This window comes from Globicephala melas, chromosome 10 (assembly GCF_963455315.2).
Source record: "Globicephala melas chromosome 10, mGloMel1.2, whole genome shotgun sequence".
Taxonomy (NCBI): Eukaryota; Metazoa; Chordata; class Mammalia; order Artiodactyla; family Delphinidae; genus Globicephala; species Globicephala melas.
This window is the reverse complement of record NC_083323.1, coordinates 85872401-85894627: the sequence shown is the minus strand read 5'-3', so window position 1 is coordinate 85894627 and position 22227 is coordinate 85872401. Positions and strand designations below refer to the sequence as shown.

Here is a 22227-nt window from a genome sequence, read left to right as displayed (position 1 = left end):
CTTTGCTACTCAACGGGAGAGGTCACAACAGTGAGAGGCCCGCGTACCGCAAAAAAAAAAAAAAAAGATTGTGCTATCCATTAGCAAAATTGATTTAAAAGACAAATATGAAAAACATTTGCATCTTATATATGTTAAGACAAAAATCATAGTGTTAATATATATTATATATAAAGACCTTCTAGAATTAATAAGAAAAGAGGAATATTTTGATATGAAATTAGCAAAGAATATATGCAATTAATATAAAGAAGAGGAAGTGGTATAAATATGTTAAAACAATTTTACTCCTTAAGAAAAATTCAAATTCTTACACCAATTCAAGATTTTTACCTATTATAACATAAATCATAAGTTTTAATTATAAATTATAGTACTAGTTAAAGATTTTCCTACCTACTAGATAGGAAAGATTAAAAATAAAAAGAAATGAAGTAGAGGATAAAGACACATTTTATGTATTACGGGGAGTGTATAAATTTCTCTTTTGGAGGTTAATTTTCAATATGGTAAAGAACAAAAATATGCACAACTGCTTAAATCAGCAATTCTACTTTTATTGCTTTATCTTAAGGAAATAATCAGGAATGTGCAGAAGGATTTATTTATCATTATAGCCATGGCATCCCTGTTTAACAGAATGAAAAATTATAAATATTGTGTGAGTACATAGAAAAAATTGATTAAATAAATGATGAAACTTATTCAGCACACTATTATGCAGTCATTAAAATCCTGATATGAGAACATAAAGAATATTATGCATATTTTTATGTTCACTAAAAATGTGAAAGATATAAACAAACATTAGAAGTGGTACTCTGTGTGTGGAGGGATGGCAGATAATTTTTACTTGTTTTCTTTGTGCTTTTCTGTATTGTCAAATTTTGTAACGTGACTATAAATCATTTTATAATTAGAAAAAAAGCAAAAAAATTCTTAAATGGAATAATTAATGGTTAAGTTAGTTGACTTTTCAAAAGGAATGCTAAAATTAATGTTTAAGATAAAACACTCTCTTGTCTACGTAGGTTGGGAAAAGGAATCTGGGTCACATATGTGGATATATATTCTATTGGGTAATATGCTTCGTGGAATTGGGGAAACGCCCATAACACCCTTGGGGATTTCTTACATCGATGATTTTGCTAAAGAAGGACATTCTTCTTTTTATTTAGGTAATGTACAGAAAATATTAGATTTTATGGTTACTTTCCCTGGGTGTACCTTGAAATAACAGTGCTCCTAAACTCATTCTTTTACTTTAAAAATTACTTAGAAAAATATATTGTATTACTTTAAAAAACTGAATAAGAACCATGTATTATTGGCATTTGATAAAAATGTTTTGTAATATTTTCAGGTAATTTGTTTGCAGTAACAATGATTGGTCCAATCATTGGCTTTTTACTCGTATCTCTGTTTTCTAAAATGTATGTGGATGTTGGATACGTAGATCTGAGTAAGTACAATCAGAACAAGGTAACATGATAATGCTTTTCAAGTACATGACACCATTCTTTCAAATAACTGAATTCACTCTTTCAGTGGCCCTTTGCTGACTAATTGTCAAAAGTTACAAATAGGTAATGTGTTAATAACTAGAATAAAAATAAACTTCAGCTCCTATCTACATCAGGCTTTTACAACTAAGCACAAAATAAGAAAATTTAACAAACTTAAGATTACTTCACCCCAAATAATTCCAGGTCTCTCAATGTGCCTACTAATGTCACTTCCCCACATTTACCCTCTCTCCCGTCTCAATTTGCATAGTTCTTAAAGTCTTTTCCAATATGTGGCTCCTCTTCAGAGATGCCTTACTTCACCACCTCCTACTGGCCCCAAGTTAAATGTCCCTATTAATCACCAAGAGCATGCCTTTATTGTAGCCTTTGTCACAATAAGCCATAAATATTTGTGCCACTGATCTTCCATCTCTTTTAGAACATAACAGTATGATATCTGTCTTAACATATAAGTAATTAGTGTTTAGAAATAAACAAATCTGATTTTCTATTTCACCAGGACTACATAGAGTAGACATCACAGCAGACCAACAATAACCACAATCTGAAAGTATTTTAATATAAAGCTAAAATGTGGACCTGATGGAATGTGTTATGTCTTCTATTTTGGATGTGTGAATTAGAGTAGGTTCACATTCCAAGTGTTTCTACTCGATCATTTCCAGGTTCATCCTTGTTTTTATCACTAAGCACCCAGAAATAAATGGTTAAAGTCTTTAGAATGATAGATTTGTAACCTCTTTTCTATAGTCAGAAATCACTACTCAACAGTATTTAGGTCCATGGTGATCCCATTTCTAGCACTGAACGTCTAGACCTTATTATATCTTCTCTTATTCAGTTATGGGTATGATGTAAATGTATTGTGATGTACATTTTGGCAAACTCCAATGCCAAAGGAGCCAACGAGATAACGTAAGTGAATAAAGAGTGTTCGGTGTGGTGGTTAAACTTGGAAGAATTGTTGGTGGTGAAATGCCCTCTGTACACACCTGAAAGTGCATATACTGCTCAGCCTCAACCTATTCTTTTCATGAAGAAATTTGGATCCAGCATTGACAAAATCTTCTGATTGGTTTTCAAGAAAATCCTGGAATCCAGATTTTCATGTGGAAGTTTTCAATTTTTAAAACAATGTGTGAACAAAAGAAAACACTTTGGCAGGCTATGTCTAGCCAGGTTATGATCTCTAGTTCCTATGTGTACACCAGGGATAGAACACAAAAAAATGTTATCAAAATGACACTTCTGATGGATGATGAATAAGTACTTAGCATGTAGATGGAGTCACTGATTTTATCAATCATTTCTGCAGTCTGTCAGAGTTGCTGATTATGGAATAATATGAACATGTAAATCAATTTTAAACTCAGAGCTGTATATATTTGAAAACTACTTCAATAAATAGAATTAATAATTTATTTCTATATATCAAGTCAATGTTTTCTCACATTAAAGAGTTTTCTTATAGATCAAAGAGTAACAACACCATTATTGTGCTTCAAACATCTATGGGGTGTGTGTGTGTGTGTGTGTGTGTATGTGTGTGTGTGATGCTTTCTTATTAGAATGTTTATATTTATAAATTTAAATATATACTGAAACTTTATATTTACTGAAACAGCTCATTTATACTTGTTTAGATATAGCACATACATGGCACTCACACAGCTTTAAAGGGAAATATTATTGAAATAAAATGGTTAAATTATCCCTAAAATTTAGAGTCTAAATTTTAAACTCAGATTTTCATTATACGTATATCTTCACCATTATCATCCTCTGTGCTGTCAAGGAGTTGGAAATGCAGGTTCTAGGGGGAAAAAAACCCACTACTGGCTCTGAGAATTTCTTGCGAAGTGCTGTAAATTTCATTGGTTTCTTGACCTCAGGAGATGGTGCCAATAGAAGTTTTCAGACAATGAGTATCATGCTTTCCATAAATGGCCCTTAAATAGTTTGCAGGCTTCAACTGTTCAATGGTGGCTGCTGTTGTCATGTCACCAGAAAAGCCACCAAGTTCACACAGGCTCAGGCAATGACAACAATGTCATGACTGACTCCTGGACAACAGCAATTGTAAGATGTCATGACTTACACTTATTTCAAAGATAAAAAGTGTGAAAAAAAGAAAAGAGTGTCTCAGAATTGATGAAACATCATTTACTTTCTTCATCTATGGAGGACAGCAATTACTACAATTATTACCAGAAATTTTTACATTTCAAAATGATTTTTGACTGGCTTCTTCTAATTCTTTATTCTAGGCACTATCAGAATAACTCCTAAGGACTCTCGTTGGGTTGGTGCGTGGTGGCTTGGTTTCCTTGTGGCTGGACTAATATCCATTATTTCTTCTATACCATTCTTTTTCTTGCCCCCAAATTTGGATAAACCAAGGAAAGAAAAAAAAGCTTCAGTATCTTTGCCTGTGCAAAATGAGGAAAAGAGTCAAATGGCTCATTTGACCAAGCAGGGGCAAAATGTTAGTGAAACTGTAGCTGGTAAGTATTTCACATTCACAGTCAATTTGGAATTGTTAATCCCAGTGAAAGGGAGGGGTGAATATTCCAAAACAATAAGTCATACTCAAGTCATCTAAATAAAGTTCGATTTCTTCTTTACTAAATTTGGCTAAATTATTCTTCTAAGTTCCTACTAAAATTTGTGAATATTCTGAACACATATCAACTCTGAAGGGAAGGGGATTAGGCTTGTGATCTTTAGCAGGGAGAAACCAATCAAAGGCTAAAAATATCTGTTATTTGTAAACCAAAGAGTATATATTCATTTCCAAATTACATAGTACAAACTATAAGGATTAAAACGTCTTTCTCTTTCTTCCTTCCTTCCTTCCTTCTGCCTTCCTTCCTTCCTCTCTCCCTCCCTCCTGTCCTTCCTCCCTCCCTCCCTCTCTCTTTCCTTTCTCTTTCTCTCTTTCCTTTCTTTCTTTCTCTCTTCCTTCCTTCCTTCCTTCCTTCCTTCCTTCCTTTCTTTCTTTCCTTCCTTTCTTTCTTTCTTTCCTTCTTTCCTTTCACAAATAGTACCAGGAAGCATACTATGCCCTGGTAATAGAATATTGCCTCTGTTTTCCAAGTATTTACAATATAATGGGGTTGTACCGAAAAATATATAGACAATTGCCATATAGTGCCTATATAAACAATTATGAGTGCCTATAAATTGGGCAACTTAACTATTCTTCTGTGGAGACATGGAGTATGGAGAAGGAAATCAGAGGAAGTTTCTCTCTACATAGAGTAAGATTATTTTCTTGGTAATTATATAGAAAAAAATGCTTACCTAAATATTAAAAAATGAAGTACAAGAAACAGTAGTAGTTAAGGTTATTGTAGTCAGTCATGTGAATAAGAGCCCTCCACCATTTGATAGTGCCCTTCCTTTCAAACATAAGCCCCGAGGGCTAATGGAGAACAATTTAGGAGCAGTAATTTGGGGAACGATCCAGTGGCAGTCAGAGCAAGATAGTGGAAATGATGTTAATAGTGCAGTTTTCAGATTGCACAGAAATGGCAGAATAGTAAGAGTCAAAGCAGAGCAATGCCTGAACCCTTGACAACCTTTCAAGTTGAAGTTGAAGTGACATTAGAGCTTGTCAGGTGGAGCCCAATTTCTCCCTCTCATCAGTTCTTCCCCTCGCTCCTTTTATTGTTACTTTCTCCTCTCCATCACTCTAATCCGAACGTAATGGTGTGACTTGTATTGACTCATGAGAGAAGACTTAAATTTTCAGTCACATTGGTAGCTTGAAATTGGCCATGATGGGAGAAGTTACCACCATTTATTACCGAAATTGGGAAATACTCAAATCAATGTTGTTTTCCCAAGAATCAGTCGTTAAACATTTACCAGCACACCACTGATTTACGAGTCTTTGAAATTTAACATGCACACTAAAAATACCATTCCAATAAATTTTCATTTGGTCTATGCTATTTTCACACTGCAGCAAATTAAATCCATAAAAAGTAGCGGATTATCTAAAAATAAGGAACGTGGTGACTGTGAGCCTCCCCAAAATGGAGAGGATAATGAAGATGCAAAATAGGGCGATTGTAAACATCATCTGTGTTATCAACTGTGTTTGTAAGATAGTGACCAAAATAAGACAGTAAAGAGGTTCTTAATTATGTGTTATTAGGAATGGATGAAATAACTAAGAACATTTAGTCAGAAAATAATATATCTAATTTGAGTAGAAACAAAACTAGTTGGTTAGAAAGAAATAAAGATATCAGTTCATTACAAAAAATTTGTGAACAAGGAGAATTGTCCAAAAATGAGCAATTTCTTTCTGAGATAGTCAGCTTAATGAGTTGTTTATTGATCTGATTATTGAGGATATGTAGTGGATCATGATTTTGTAGAAGTTCAGATGACATCCACGTTCTCACTCACTTCAAAAATTCAATGATTTGGTGAGCCCATATACCCCATTTCTTTTGATCAAACATCACAACTCACTTAGAATGCCTCACAAGTCAATTGTCCTTCCTGATTGGAGAGTCCCATAGAGAGAAATTTAGCATTTTGACCTAACAATTTAAAATGTTATTTATTCCTGCTATACATTTCCTTACATCTTCTTTTTTCTCCTTCTATGCCCTTTGCCCTAATCTTTTTTCTTGTTATTATAAGCAGATGAAACTATTTCTTAGTTACCATTGGATAGAAGTTTTGGTTCTAACCATATCTAATGGAAACCTTTAGAGATCTACAGCACAAGATCTTTCAAAGTCCACACCATCCAAAACTCAGTAACCATATCTGGTTCTGTCTTGCTAGACTCTGATACTTCCCACTGTTTTTCTAAGTGGTTTCTTCCCCTTTTAACTCCCATTACAGCTCGTTAACCTGGTGATCATAGACCCAAATTACATAATTCTTGCTAGGTACGGAAGTTATGGATTTGTTACACACCTGTTTGTAGGCATGGGTTTTTTGCCCTACTGTTGTCATAATGTCACTTGAGACACAATATGTCGTTAAGAAAGCTGATGGATAATACTGCCAGATTTACTGAGGCAGTATTTTATGGTAGAAAAGCTATATACCAGGAAACAAGAGATCTGAATCCTGGTACTAAATTGACCTTTATGATTTTTGAACCTTAGTCTTCTTATTTCTGTGAGCTTTGGATTATACTATCTTTAAGATAAATTTCCAGTTAATAATTATATTATTAATATAATGATTATATTATTAAGTGCTAATAAAAAAGAGACATGGCATTTCATTCACTTTTGTTTCTTGAGTGCCTAGCATATTGCCTAGTACCCAATTAAAAACCAAACGTTTGCTAAATGAATGAATAAATGAACTAATGATGTATACAGTTGTATGGTAGAATGCTAAGAATAACCAAATACAAGGCGAACAAAGCACTGACTAAAACAGCATGTATGTTTGATCCCATTTTGGAGTAAAATGAACTAATTAAATAAATATTAATGCACATATGGAAAAAATTGAAAGAATTTTTTTAAAAAACTGTTAGTAGGATTGCAGGGTATTCTGACTTTCTGTGCTATATATTTATGGAATTTTAAATCTTATATAAATTATATTTACAAGATTAAGATATTAATATATATGTAAGCTGCATTATAATATTTTCTTTCTTTTTATGTTTTTATAGGTTTTTTCCAGTCCTTGAAAAGCATCCTTACCAATCCCCTGTATGTTATAACATTAGTTTTGACACTGCTACAAGCCAGCAGCCATATTGGAATTATTACTTATGTCTTCAAATATGTAGAACAGCAGTATGGCCAGTCAGCATCTGAGACTAGCATTTTGTTTGGTAAGACCTGTTTATGTTTGCTTGATAAATGCTATGCTACTGAGTCACTGAGCTCCAAGTGACATTTTGTTGTGAAGGCAATTTCACATTTTATTAAATATAATTTTCATTTATTTTTTTCAAATTTTATCAAATCGATGGGTCTTGTGATATCATCATTGTTCTGCATTTGAAGTTACAGCTCATGTTATTTTTGAGGAGATGAATTCCTGAAGGAAAAGTGACATGTGAATGGAACATACAGATATGATATCTGCATAACTGGATCTTATAATCTAGTGCTGAGCTTCTGAGGCAAATCCTTTTGTAATGTAATTATTATACTTCTATCCTTCATGGACTTTGAATCAGGACCCAGATACTTACAAAAAATAGGACATTGATGTTTCCAGGAGAAAAATCAATTTAAACACATCATTGGTATCTATATAATTCAATACAAATCTCATATTTTAGAGAGGTTTTTTGCTGCAGTATCTGTTTCCAATGACACAAGGAGACTTCTTTATGAAGGAAGGTTTTCTCATATTATTCTTTCTCTACCCCCTGTATAATATAAGATTCTTAAGAGCAGTAGAATACCCAGTACATGGCCCAGCACATTGTAGAAACCCAATATTTGATAAGTTAAGCTGAATTTATCAAGTGATATATGAATAGGTCATAAGTAAACAAGAAAAATATAATTCTGTAGGATGTGCTTATTGAACTTAAGATAAAAGTTAAAATTGTAAATTTAACTCCTAATAAAGTTCTCAGCCTAAATTTTTTGTTAGAGGGATCTTCATCTTTAATCAATCTTGGAAGACAATGAAATGGAAAAGTTATAAGAGGAATCAACTATTTTTAACATCACATATAGACCTGTTTATCATCTTAGGGCATGTGTGTGTTTAGATGAATGAAGAAGAGATATTAATTTAAGTGTTCAATTCTAAACTACTGGGCAAATTTGTAGTAAGTTTTTAAGGATGGGAACTCTTCATTTTAAGGAAATGCAAAGGATTTTAGATGGTAGGATAAAAGTCTCAGAGTCAGGAAGATGATATTTTGTTGTTGTTGTTTTCCGGGAGGGGACAAAAAGCACCTTATAAAAACCATATGTTCAGACATACAGATATTCTTAGTCACTGACTTTTGCTACTGAGGAAACTAAAACTTCAGCATTGGCAGGAAGAAATTATTTTTATCTCCCCCACATGGTGCACTGACCCTCTACCTCCATCCTGGACTGCCAGCCTTCTATTTAAGAAGTAACAAGATAGGATGATTTTGGTTGATATACAGTGTTTCATGTGTAAAGACATTCAGAATAACCATATTTATATAATTACATTTTTTCTCTTACTTCTAGGATTCATAACCATACCAACTTTTGCATCTGGAGTGTTTACAGGAGGATATATCATTAAAAAATTCAAATTTACCTTGGTTGGAATTGCGAAATTTTCATTTTGTAGCCATATGTTGTCCTTCCTATTTCACCTATTAAATTTTGCGCTAATCTGTGAAAACAAATCAGTTGCTGGACTAACCTTGACTTATGATGGGTTTGTATATATATATCAATATACCAATAGCACAATATATAAACCATCTAATGTAAAAGAAAGTAAGGCAAACAAGGCAGATGGCAATTTTACTAAACTTTTAACTCAGAGAAATTTCAATTTACAAATTCTTAAAATGTTCATTTCTTAAGATCTCAAAAAGTTCTTTTTTTCCCTTCCTTAAAGAAAAGCCATATAGTTTGTAATAGTAATAGTTATTATTTATGGGTGCTTACAATGAGTGATGGGTACTTTTATCCCCATTTTATAGATAAGGAAAGCAAGGCTTAGAAAGATACACAGATTACATATCTAACAATGTTAAGATTCTGACTCAGATTTGAAGGTTTTGACTCCAAAACTCTTAATCCTAACCACTATGATCTTGGGTGAATCATAAGAGAAATATAAATGACATTTTCCAAAAGTGACTGAACAATCTTTATCTGCAGTTAATTTTGATGTTTAACAATTATCTTTATAAGAAAACCAGTACACTGCACTCAATTCTCCTTTTTTGCAAGCTAATTCTGTTTCTTCTGGTATTGTCTTCATTAGCAGTAGAATTGATAAATACTCTATACATAATGGCATATTAGACCTAGAAAGCTTTTACTTTTCATTATTATCACGCATTGTGCAGTATACCTAGTACTACAGTCTCTACCCCAAATCAAGGGCAAGATTCCTGTGCAGATTTCTCATCATCTCCTGAATATAGCCAACAATTTAAGTTTAGGAATGTTCACGTTCAAGCAACAAGCAAAGATCCTTGGATCACAGTTTAGTAACCAGACTCCTTAGCACTGCTTATTGTTGGCTTTGGGCTTTGAAACTCTGGGTCTTATGAGGTGTCAATTTGAACCTGTCGAATCTTCCCACATTTGCTTACCTAAACGTCATCCTATTCTTGGAGGCTTGCCAACTTAATCTTGAATTATCTCCCCATTCCCTCCTAATCCTGTTTGTTGTTGAATATTCCTATTGACCACCACTCACTCTGGTATATCAAAATACAGAGTACCTAGAACATTGAACTTTAGAGGGAAGAGAATCCTGGAGATTATGCAGCCCGACCCTCTAATATCCTCTTCCTTTGTTAGTTGAGACCCAGAGAAACTGTGGCTTGTTTGAAGTCATACAGTGACTCCAGAACGATGCTACTTCACAGCACAAGCATACAGGCTTTAACCTAAAGCCAGTTCCCTGAAACAAGCACAGTAACTGTGCTATCTATTCAAAAGAAGGCAGCTAGAGTTCTATGGGCTTTTTTCATTCAATAAAATTTCATTGAGTGCCTCCTTAAAGGTCAAAAAATTTATAGGATACCTCAGTGCCCTCATGGAACTCATAGTCTAAGTGATGGCTATTAACAGAATCAATATATTTAGCATTTATGAAATGTTAGTCACTGGGGTAAGTTTTTAGAGTATGAATTACTGTAGAGGTTCTCAGAATGTGGTCTGAGAATCTACAGGGGTCCCTGAGACTTTTGCAGATGGTCAACAAATTCTAAACTATTTTTATATTAATACCAAGATAGTATTTTTCTTTTTCATTCTCATTTTCTAATGAGTATATAGTGATATATTTTTTTCATTTTTATTTTATATTGGAGCATAGTTGAGTAACAATGTCGTGTTAGTTTCAGGTGTACAGCAAAGTGATTTAGTTATACATATACATGTATTTATTCTTTTTCAAATTCTTTCCCCATTTAGGTTATTACAGAGTATTGAACAGACTTCCCTGTGCTTGTACAGAGATATTTTCTAAGGCTACAAGATATGTGATGATAATATCAGTCTGTTGGCTAAGGATATGTGTGCTTGCGCATTCTCATGTACTAAATTTTTCTTATTATTAATCTCTAGTAGAGTATGTACATCAATAAGTAGAATCCACTTGAACAAAAAACCCTTGGGGTCCTCAATACTTTTCAAGAATCGACAGGCTGCTGGGAACAGAAAGTTTGAGAACAGCTAAATTAACTTTTTTCCAAAAAAAATTCTATGAGGATTTATGACTTACAAATGGCAAATCTAATTTTAGAAAGAGTAGTCACATCGCTGTGAAGTGGCAGACCTAATGTGAACACAGGACTGTCTGATTGCAATGTCCGGACTGAGTCATTAATCATTATGATAAATCACTCCCTGTCCATCGTGTGTCCCCAAGCAGGATTAGGTATTAGATGCTTTCAGTAAAATCATTGATTACAGAATTTCTGAATCTACCTTCTTCTTTCTTCATGAAAATTACTTTCTCATTCAAAGATAATTTATCAAGATTTTTACCAAAAAAAAAAGAATAATTTTAAAAATCTATAAGCAGAAAATTAATTATATGAATAATCCATTTAATAATTTTAGCCATATTATAAGATTATATTTTATAAATACAACGATGTTTCACAGTAAATCATTATAAACTTTGTTATGGTTTCATTAAAAAAGCATATGAAGTTTTTCTAGTCTTTCTCAACTGATTCTATCATTCTTTTTTTTTTTTTTTTGCGGTACGCGGGCCTCTCACTGCTGTGGCCTCTCCCGTTGCGGAGCACAGGCTCCGGACGCGCAGGCTCAACGGCCATGGCTCACGGGCCCAGCCGCTCCATGGCATGTGGGATCTTCCCAGACCGGGGCACGAACCCGTGTCCCCTGCATCGGCAGGCAGACTCTCAACCACTGCGCCACCAGGGAAGCCTGATTCTATTATTCTTGATTTTTAAAAATTGATCCTTAAGGATTCTGCTTTGACCACGTTGAATCCTTTCCTTGTGTAGTTAAAATATAGATTTAAAAATTCAAACTAGTTAATTAACATTCACAGATTCATGAGACTTTACAGTGAGCTGGGAAGAACCTTAGTCTAATGCCATTACCCTACTGAACAGAAACCAATTCTCAGAAAACTGAAGTGATTTTTGAGGAATTTTTTGACAGAATCACAAAGACCTCTTGTCTATGTCTTACCTATCCTCTTTGGTTTCTTTTTTATGTTTTATATTTTCTACATCATAAATCATGTCTGGGTAAAGATAAAGGGTGAAAAAGTTAATAAGCACTAAAAATAAACTTTGCCATTTTGGACAAGCAAAATATCTCTATTTAATTTAAAGACAACCCTTTCCCTTATTTCTCATCTCCTTTTCGTCTCTCCTCCTTCTTTTCCTTTCCCTCACTTTCTCTTTTTGTCCTCCTCCTTCCTCCCTCTCCCCTGCTCCTCCTGCTTCTTCTTCTTCTTCTTCTTCTCCTTCTCCTTCTCCTTCTTCTTCTCCTTCTCCTTCCTCTTCTCCTTCCTCTTCTTCTTCTTTCTTCTTCTTTTCTCTCTTTCTGATATATGTCTATCATATATTTCCAGAAATAATCCAGTGGCATCTCATATAAATGTACCACTTTCTTATTGCAACTCTGACTGCAATTGTGATCAAAATCAATGGGAACCACTCTGTGGAGACAATGGAATAACTTACATATCACCTTGTTTAGCAGGATGCAAATCTTCAAGTGGCAGTAAAAAGTCTGTTGTGAGTATTATTTTTTACTTTCTTCTCCTTAATCAAAACTGCAGATTTGATTTAACTTACTTAAACTTTGATAATTACTTACCAAATGTTTCTACAACTAAGGTCACCAGTAAAAAGAAAGAAAAAGATTCCCATTATTGCCTGTCATTGTGATGGCTGTGATGTGTAAACAAAGCCTCACATAAAATCCTGCTTGAGACACAAACAGGTTTTTCTGTTGCTTGAATTCTCATGAGATTACTCCCACCTTTTCTTCTTGCGTTTATAAGACTATGACCTTTTGAAATTTAAAAACATTTATGATTTCTAGGAAGCACCTCATTTGACTAAAGGATATGATTTCCATTAGGTTGGAAGTACTTTACCCTTCAGATGCTAGGGGAAAATCCTGAGCCAACCCCTTGTCAATCTAGGTGCCTTTTCAGGACAACATCTATATGCAATCTTGCATATAGATTCTGGAGAGTTTATCTTGAGGTTCAATACCCTTTTGACTTTCCAAGAAATTAATCAAGGCTTCATGCTCACTTGACTGTCCAATTTTTGGCTTCCAATTTTGATTTTTTTCAAGGTTGGCCCTTTTCCTACGCAGGATAACTTAATATTCTGCTTACCTATTGCTAACATCTCCCATAGAAGTGCCACTGTCTTCTTCACTCAAAATATCCCCTTCCATGCAAATTATGAGTTCTCCCCAATCCCCCAAGTAACTTTCAATAGCTGGGCATCAGATATGGTGTTCTCTATTCTACTTCCAATCCACTGAATAACTCACAAAGTTGGGGACCCATTTCCTGGGCCCTTTTCCTATCACCAATATTAGCAATATTATCATCTCTGATCATTGCTCTCTACCACATCCTCCTGTCTTTGATTTTCAAACTTTACCATCATTTTCTTGCCCATAATCCTACTAACTGCATTAATGAAGGTCACTGAGAACTTTTTGAAGAACCTAGATTCTTTGAAGCTGAGTCATAAATTTGCACAAAAATGGCCCAAAGACTATACTTAAAAACCCATATCTCATATGCATGGCTATAGTGCCTTTCATTGAGAGTGCCCCGTTTAATCTATGGTCCCACCTTGTCCACGCGTGAAGGGCTAGAAGAGACACGATGTTAGAATCCTAAAGAGAGCTCTGTCTACTATGGAGACATCATCCTCTTAATACTTTACCATTTAGGGACCACTGCGGAGTTCTTTTACCAAATTCTTAGTAATAAGTCATCCCTTCTTAATCACTCAAAATAATGCCCTTTGTACTTAAGTTTTGTTTTATTGGCTGATAGGCTTGCTACATAAAGAATTTCTCCATACAATTCTTAGTAAAAAAAAATGTAAAGCTTGGTCATCAGATAAGTATGAATTCAAATTCTTCCCCAGTTCCTCCTTCAGTAATTGGTCTTTAGCATTAATGGGTTCAAATTTCCCTTAAACCTTAGTTTAGCCTAGACTCAGAACAGAATTTATTAAAGCCATCTAGCTACATAAACTGCCTGCCAAATTAAATTTCTAAAATCATTTGTTCCTAAATTTTCTCCAGCTGTGTTCTAACCTTTAGGGTATTCTGTTGTGTTGAACCTCTCTGGTAATGGCATCATCTATCCTATAATCTGTCATTATGCAATCAGATGTTGTATTTGCTGGCCAAAGTGGAATTCTAGCATCCATGCCTGGTCCCTTCTGCCCTGGACTTTGCCCCATTCGAATGGGTGGTTCTCGACCCAGGTTTGACCCCTCCAAAACTACTATATTTTCTGGATTCCCTAGGCAATCCTACTCAGGGAGTGTCACTAACACTCTGTAGAGATTGTTAAAGAGAGTAAGTAGGTGTGCTATAGAAAATAAAAGTGAGTGGTAGAGAAATATTTAAACACTTTATATTGATGAGAAAATAATTTACAGAGTTTCAGACATTACTTTTTTTCTATTCTTTCCTAATTTTTAATTTAGGGATGTATAAAAAGTTAATAGTAAATTACATTTTCTTGTCTATAAAGGAATCCAGGAAACTATTTTGCCTTTCAATTCTTAAACAACTGTATTGTTAGAATGTTTTCTTTAAAAACTGTAAATATTTTAGCTTAGATGAGTGAGATGTCTTTAAATATAATAGAATATATTTATAGCCCAGTCATATTTTGTAAATATATTGTCATATTTCAAAAACTATTTTTCAGATGTTTCATAACTGTAGTTGTGTGGAAGTAAATGGTTTCCAGAGCAGAAATAACTCAATGAAGTTGGGTGAATGCCCCAAAAATGATCAATGTACAAGAAAATTTTATGTTTATATAGTAGTGCAAATATTTATCTTTTTTTCTTCTGCATTGGGAAGCACCTCAAATATCATGCTGGTTTTTAAGTGAGTATTACTTTTTAAAAGCATTTTTACATAGACTATAAACACACCTAATAATGTGCATATTTTTCCATAATATATTTGGAACCCCAATTCATATTTTGTTACATTTAAATTTTCTAAGAGTGCATTTTCTTAGGATTACTGTGATATTTCACTGCCATGATTAATAATAATTTTGCCTTGACCTTTGCCACTACAAAATCTAGATTCCGTACTTTCTCCTCTTAATGAGAATTTTAAGACAGAGACTGATCGACAACTGCCTCAATGTGCAAGAATCCTCGTTGTGATTCTAAAAGAACTTCTCATTTTGAGATGCCTTATACCCTGTTGGGCCTGTCAGAGTGAATCACCTATTGATTCCATTGAAAAAAAAAATTGGGGAACCAGATCACATAATATAAACAGTCTATGATATTCCAAAGTTTTTAATCCTAGTTAAAAGAATGGCTTTTGACCTAGTCTCTCAAATACCCTCATAGAGAAAAGAAAAATACATGAGCAATATTCGTTCTTTTCTTCACTGATTAGACAAATATTTAAACCACACTTGGTGAAGAACACTCCATGGTGAATAAAACAGATAAAGTACCTGTTCTCATACAGTTTAGAGTATAACAGGAAAGACTTATGTAAGGCAAATAAGCTTAAAAATAAACAATTAATTACAAACTGTCGTTAGTACTACTAAGAAAAAAAGAGTGCTATTAAAGGGAATAAAAAGGAAAAACAAATTTAGGATTGAGGTGAGGAGCTGTGAGGAAGAGGACTCAGAAAATACTTCTCAAAAACAGTGACACAATCTAAAGGTCTAGAGGGTATGTTAAAGTTAGCAAGTGAAGAACTTTACAGGGAGAGGGGCTATATGCCAATGCTTCAAGGCAGGAAAGAACTGATGTGTTTGAGGAGTGAACAGAAGCCAGTTGGTTGGAACATACTGAGTGAGACAGATGGCACAAGGTAAGACTGCAGGGTTAGGAAGGGAGTAGGTAATACAAGGCCTGTTGGTGAAGTTAATCATTCAATCACCTAAAAGTGAAAGCATGTAAAGACTTGCATGTAGGTATTAAAATATATATGTGTAAATATGGTGATCTGGGTTAACCTCTAGTTATACTTTTAAGACATAAGTAGTTAGCAACAGGTTCACGGTCAGCCAACAGCATGACTTAGAAGGGAAAGAAAACAAATATATTAATGTTTTTTAAAATGAGTATAAAGCTATAAACTGAGACTACAGTTGTTTAAATTCCACAATGACCCTTAAATCTTGTCAAATTATTTATACTAATTTATTCCACAGATAAAGCTCTACCTTACCATAAAATACTGTCTACTCAAAAGGAGAAGCTTTCCATATTTGCCAAATTACAGATTCATTAAATTACAGGAAGTTGTCTCAAAACTCCAAATTAGCTTGCATCTCAACAAGTCTTGGCTTCTTAATTTAAAATTTTTCATGAGGAGAACGAGAATTTTAGAGAAAACTGTTACAACATTGATGATAATTTTATCTTAATAAGAAAGTGATAAGATCAACATTACCATTTATCAAAAACATTTATTGATTTCTCACATCAACATTTATTGATTTCTCACATCAACATTATTGATTTCTCTTCGATTTTATTGAAAGAGAACTTTTGTGAGGCAGACTGTGGAATAAAAATATAAACTTCAGTCTATTAATGATTCCCCAATGCTTACATCATAAGGCTATTATTAAAACTAGACTAAGCAGGAGTGTTGATATTTACACATTCAGTATATATGTTAGGCACGGTTCTAGGGGCCACGGATGGAACTGTGAACAAAAGTGATAAGGGCTCTCCTTTCACTAGCTTTCATTGGGGTGAGGGATGGGAGAGTGGATGGGTGTAGGAGAAGAAACAATAAATAAATAAGCATGTAAATACACAAAAAAAAGAAGTGTTAAGCATTAGGAAGAAAAAATCAGAGTAAAAATATAGAAAAGGTAATAAAATTTTAATGCTTGGAAATACAGATGAGGAAGGAATTCTTGTACTATTCTTGCAACTTTTCTGCAAGAATAATTAATTTCATAAACTGTTTTCGAAATAATTTCAAAAGCATTTTTTTACAACACTGTTTTAAAGAAATGGTAGTTTCAGACTGTTCCCTCCCAAGAATTTGAAAGCTCAACCAACTCTGTGAATCTTTAAAAATTGGACAGGAGTTATAGAAGACGACTCATCATAAGAGCCCCTTTCCTCTTAGTAAAAGCCACCCTCTCTGCAAGAATAGTTAAGTTGTGAAGAAATCCACATATTATAGAATAATTGAGGCTAAAGCTATGATCTGGATGTGCATGATAAACAACCTACTTCACTTCTACAAAGTGTGGTTAGTCTACCAAGTGCATTTCTGGGGATTTTATTCAATCACCTGTCTGAGCCATTGAAAGAGATGGATCACCAAACTAGACCACGACATTCCATGAGCATCTGAACCTCCAGCCTCACTAGGTCAACGGCCTGCATCTCCAGTAAAATGCAATTAGCTAATCACCATGCATCCAAAAAAATTAAACATTAAGAAGCCTAACAGCCAAGTCTACAGTACATTGCTCAGGCCCTTGGCAGAGCCCTCCATCACTAAATTCTGGTGAGGAAGGAGGCGCACTGCATCTTCACTAACTAGGGTTTTAATTACCCTCTGTCTCTGTAAATCGCAATGGCAGGGTCTGCTTTAGGATCCCCATTCCACTGTCACCACAGCCTGACTTGATGTTCCCCCAGTGTGGGAAAGGGGAGACCATAGATGAGAATAACCTGATGAGGAAAAAAGAAAGGAAAAAAGAAAAGCAAAGAAAGAAGAGGGGGTGGAGAAGCAGTACTAATTCAGATACCTTCCATTGAAAGTCATTTGATGAGACCTGAATAAAGATTGAGGGTACAAATCATGCAGATATGAACAGGTGAAGAGCAATCCAGGGAAGGTAGCAGTGGAGGTAAAAGTCCTGAGGTGGAACATACTTGACATGTACAAGACCAGGAGGACTGTACGAAGAAGAAAGAGGTAAGAAATACAATGAGAGAGCAGGCATGGTGCAGAGAGCACAGACCCTATGGATCACAGTAAAGACTTTGGAGTTTACTCTCATTGTATTAAGAAGCCAGCAGAGAGATCTGAGCAGTAGAATTATACAACTATCTTATCCAATTAGAAGATCACTGCCTGTTGGGTGGAAAATATGTCTTTGGGAGGCAAGAACAGAATCAGAGGAAACAGAAGGCTATGATAGGAGGTGCTTTTTGTGGAGAATCCATCCTGAGAAATGTTGATCAAAATACAGAGCTGATCACTGTCAGATTGAGGTAGGACTCATGCTGCAGTGACCAATACTTTACATGATAAAAATGTGTGTGTGTGTGTGTGTGTGTGTGTGTGTGTTGAGAGTGTGCATGTAAGTATGAGCATGAGGGTCTGTAAGTGTGCATCCATGTGAATGTAGGAGTGTGTGTGATTGTCACTCTATATGTATGTATGTGTGTTGTGTGTCATTATATCACATAAGTCTATCATTTCCACTGAGTTGTCTAAGATTTCAAGTTCCCTTTCAGGAAGATATTATCACTATCCCCAAGTCTGCTCAATTCTACACACTAGCCCTCTCCCTGGGTAAAAATACAAGTTGATAGCAAACATCTCAATTTTGCCTCTATTGCATCCAGCTTGTAAGCCAAATACACCCTTTAAAAAATCAACTGCAATGAAAAGTGACACTTCAGGCACTTGTCACAGAAAATTCAACCAGGAACAAACTGCATTCTCTCTCTTCCCAAAAGCCCTTTTAAGAAATCTGATTATTTGAGAGAGACAGCTAACTGGACTAGTTAGCTGTCATGGCTGATTCCCTCATGACAATTTCCTCAGGGAAGAACTCATCTCTTTGAATAACATGACCTCATCTACTTACTGGCATGGCTTCACTGCCCTCAAGCATAGTGTTTTGTGTCCTCAGCTCGGCTAGTGGAAGTGTCCCTGCCTTTTGCAAAAGCAGAGGAAAAACCCTTTCCATTCATTTTCTTTCTTAATACATAACTCTGCTGTGTTTAATTTTTATTATGCTATGTTTAATTTTTTATCCTGTTTACTTTTATAAGCTTTCTTGAATACTTTTGAGAATCTCACTCAAGGGTAGCTCTCCTACAAGGCTTAAAGGGCAATTTTGTGTAAAGAAAATTGAGGTTTAGAGGGCTAGCTTATTACATTGTATCCTCACAACACACAAGATAAGACTACTTAGCAGATAAGGAAACTGAGGCTAAGAGAGGTTGAATGACTTATCTAAGGCATTTAGTTACTATAAACATGATTTATCTCTTTATATCAATAACAAAGACTAGCATAGAGTCTCCTAGGAGGCACATGGCAAAGTTTGTTGAATGACTAAATTTACTTATCTCTGAACACATACAGTCATTCAAGAAAAAAAATAAACCTTTGTATCAGTTAATTCAATATTTCGGTAAAAACAGAACTTCTGAGCCTCAGTCACCCTCCCCCATCTTGCCACTACAGTCAGATAATTTATTTTGCTTCATATGTATTAGGTTATTACAGAGTTGGTTATATCATCAGCTCATTGAACATAGAAATATGGAATTGTGGAAATAACTTTCTAAATGCAAAAGTGAGTTAAATTGTGAGAGGATACAAGTGTATTTGCTACCTTTAAAATGACATTTAAATACACTAGACAGTAGAATACAGATATCTTTTTTGACCTTCCTGGTTATATTATGTAGTTTATGAATCATATTAGTCAACTTTTCTGTTAAGAGCAATGATAGAAATGAAGTAGTAAAAAGAGTTCTGCTCAGACCAAGACCTACATAAAAGTATTTGCTCTCTCATATGGCAGGTGTCAACTGAATAGATCACATGAAATCACTGTCTTCATAGATATCATAAAGTCTATTCCAACCACTATCTCAGGATTTTCTAAGGATCAAATGTGGAAATGTTTGTAAAACTGTCTTGAAATTGTAACACATTGAATAAGTAAAGAAATAAGAACTGTTAATATCATTCAGATGTTTGCCTTCTAAAACAACTGAAAATATAACTTTAAATAATATCTGCTCTTCACTTGAGGATTTTCATTAGATCATGAAGAACAACACTGAGAAATGCTTTAATATTTAGCTCAATCTGGTATTTTAGAGATGCTTAATGTTGCTTTGCCTTTATCTTATTTCAGAAATGTTGAACCTGAACTGAAATCACTTGCCATGGGTTTCCATTCACTAACTATTCGAACACTAGGTATGATAAATATGTAGATGATAAATTCCAGGTATAAATTTTCATGTCAAAGCTCAAAGACTGAATGTAACTGATTTCCAATTATCAGAAAGTTTCTTTAAAAAGGTATAAGTAAAATATCATTTTAATGTTTGTGGTAAATGAAAAATAATGAGATAAAGGAGAACTAAATGACCTAAAAGAGAATTTCATTGTCAGTTCTATTTAGAATCAATCTGTAAGAAAAAGGCATCATCATAGTTGTATTATATCCTTTCTAAAACAAAGATCAGTGGTCTCCAAGAATTTAATTTAAGACTTAGGAATATTTCTTCCCATATGCAGAGTGCAGGACCTTCCTTCTATGCTGAGGGGCGTAATGCCCAAAACAGCTCAGGAGACCTGGGAGATTGTGCAAAACAACAGATGAGGACTTTCACAGTCCCTCAGACTAGTTCTCTAAGGCTGGGGCAGATAACCTTTAATAGAAATTTAAAATGCAGAAGGGAATGGGTGTTACTGAACTCAGGTCTGGCTGTATTTGAGAGGCAAGTGTTGGTAGAAAGGAAAGTTGCTTTAATCAGAAAGCCAGCAATCTAGGGAGAAGGCAGACTCATCCCAAAACCATCTCTGAAGATTCTGCTCAGCCATGATAGTTTTTAAAGGGAAAAAGGGGAAATAATCTCAGTTAATTATTAAGGTAGGAGGTCAGATTCCTCATCATTTTTTCACTTCATGCAGACTTGCTGACTACTCCTGATCTTCCTTTGGATGCTATCTTGCCCATGTGGTCTGCTTGCAAGTTTGCTAAGGGGGCACTGGGGATAGAGAGTCAATCATTTTTAATTACTTAATTCTTCATTCCTACTTCTTTTAATCTAGGAAAAGAATCAACAGGTTAGGCAACGCATGGTGTGCATTAAGTAGAGCACAAGCCAGGAGTTAGGTTAAATGTTACCTAGTGATCTGATTTTTATAATTAAGGTTTAAGGGGAACAGAAATAGACAAACAGAAAAGGAGCAAAAGAGCTGCTTGTCAGACATCATTCCATTCCATGGGATTAGGGATGAAAGTCCATCTTCTATAATTTCATGCCGACAAAGGGCATTGTATTCTTAAAGTGGAAGATGTCGACATGGATCTGTAGTATCTTTTTGCTGATAATTTTAGATGCCCACCTACATATACAGGCAGAGTAAACTACAATTATTTTGATGCCCACAAAATATAGATTATCATGAGCAATAATGTTAACCCCATTATCTGAAGCCAGTTCTTGGAATTGTGCTAGCCATAGATGGAGCAGCTTATGGCATGGCTACAGGCTGGTCATTAGGCGGTTAGCTTTTTCTCTTTGGTGGCAGTTATGGTATCTGCAACACAACTCAGGGATGTACATCAGACACTGGAAAGATTCTGTGACTCTGCTGTCCTAATCATTAACTGCCTGAGCTTGCTCTTTTGTGACTCAGGAAGGCCTGGGAGACTTCATCTTTTCTACAAACAAGAGGCAGGGGACATGGAGGGAACTTTGTACTTGCAGGGGCCCACAGGGTTCTGCTTGGTTTCATGGGAACTAAAATTCTAGAACTGAGCATCTTAGAATGGGGAGTGCTCTGAATGAAAGAAAGCTCAGGAAGTTGTATTTTGTTGTTGCTGTCAAATAGTAATACTATAGAATCTAGAGGCTAAAGGCCTATTTCTAAATATTCAGATGAGGTGATTAGTACAAGATTTAGAAAATTATCCTTTTCCCTTTGTTGCCATTTGCCATTTATACCATACAGTTTCCTGTTGGTAGCTTAACAACTTCTAACCTAACCCCTGTGCTACTGCTTTTTAAGACCTGTTAACATTATATGCTTATTCCTGGGAAGTAGGAAAAGGACATGATTGCTCTAGGAATTGGGGTAGGCAACTGATCATGGCCGGGAGGCAACCACCGATGGCTGAAAGAAAAGGAAATGGGAGGGCGTCAATCCCTGGGACTCTTGCAAGCAAAAGAAAGAAGCATAACTATGGCCAAGTTACAATGGAGCAGGTGTCCAACAAGTATATTTGGGAGAAAATCACAGATCCTCAAAGGTAAAAGGAGAAAATATAAAAGGTATGGGAGAGAAGGAGAAGATGGAGGTACTGTAGGATAAGGGCTGTG

The 22227-nt window shown here is 34.9% G+C and overlaps 1 protein-coding gene across 1 annotated transcript in view; it reads left to right on the top strand.

The window, feature by feature from the left end:
* LOC115844342 (solute carrier organic anion transporter family member 1B3-like) overlaps positions 1–22227 on the top strand; it is a 53241-nt gene that overhangs the window by 27242 nt on the left and 3772 nt on the right. The window contains exons 5-12 of the mRNA XM_030841310.2: positions 1032–1178; positions 1364–1462; positions 3797–4033; positions 7189–7353; positions 8708–8903; positions 12267–12432; positions 14616–14800; positions 20028–20092. Of these exons, the coding sequence (XP_030697170.1) occupies positions 1032–1178; positions 1364–1462; positions 3797–4033; positions 7189–7353; positions 8708–8903; positions 12267–12432; positions 14616–14800; positions 20028–20092 (1260 nt within the window). The remainder of the gene's footprint in view (positions 1–1031; positions 1179–1363; positions 1463–3796; positions 4034–7188; positions 7354–8707; positions 8904–12266; positions 12433–14615; positions 14801–20027; positions 20093–22227) is intronic.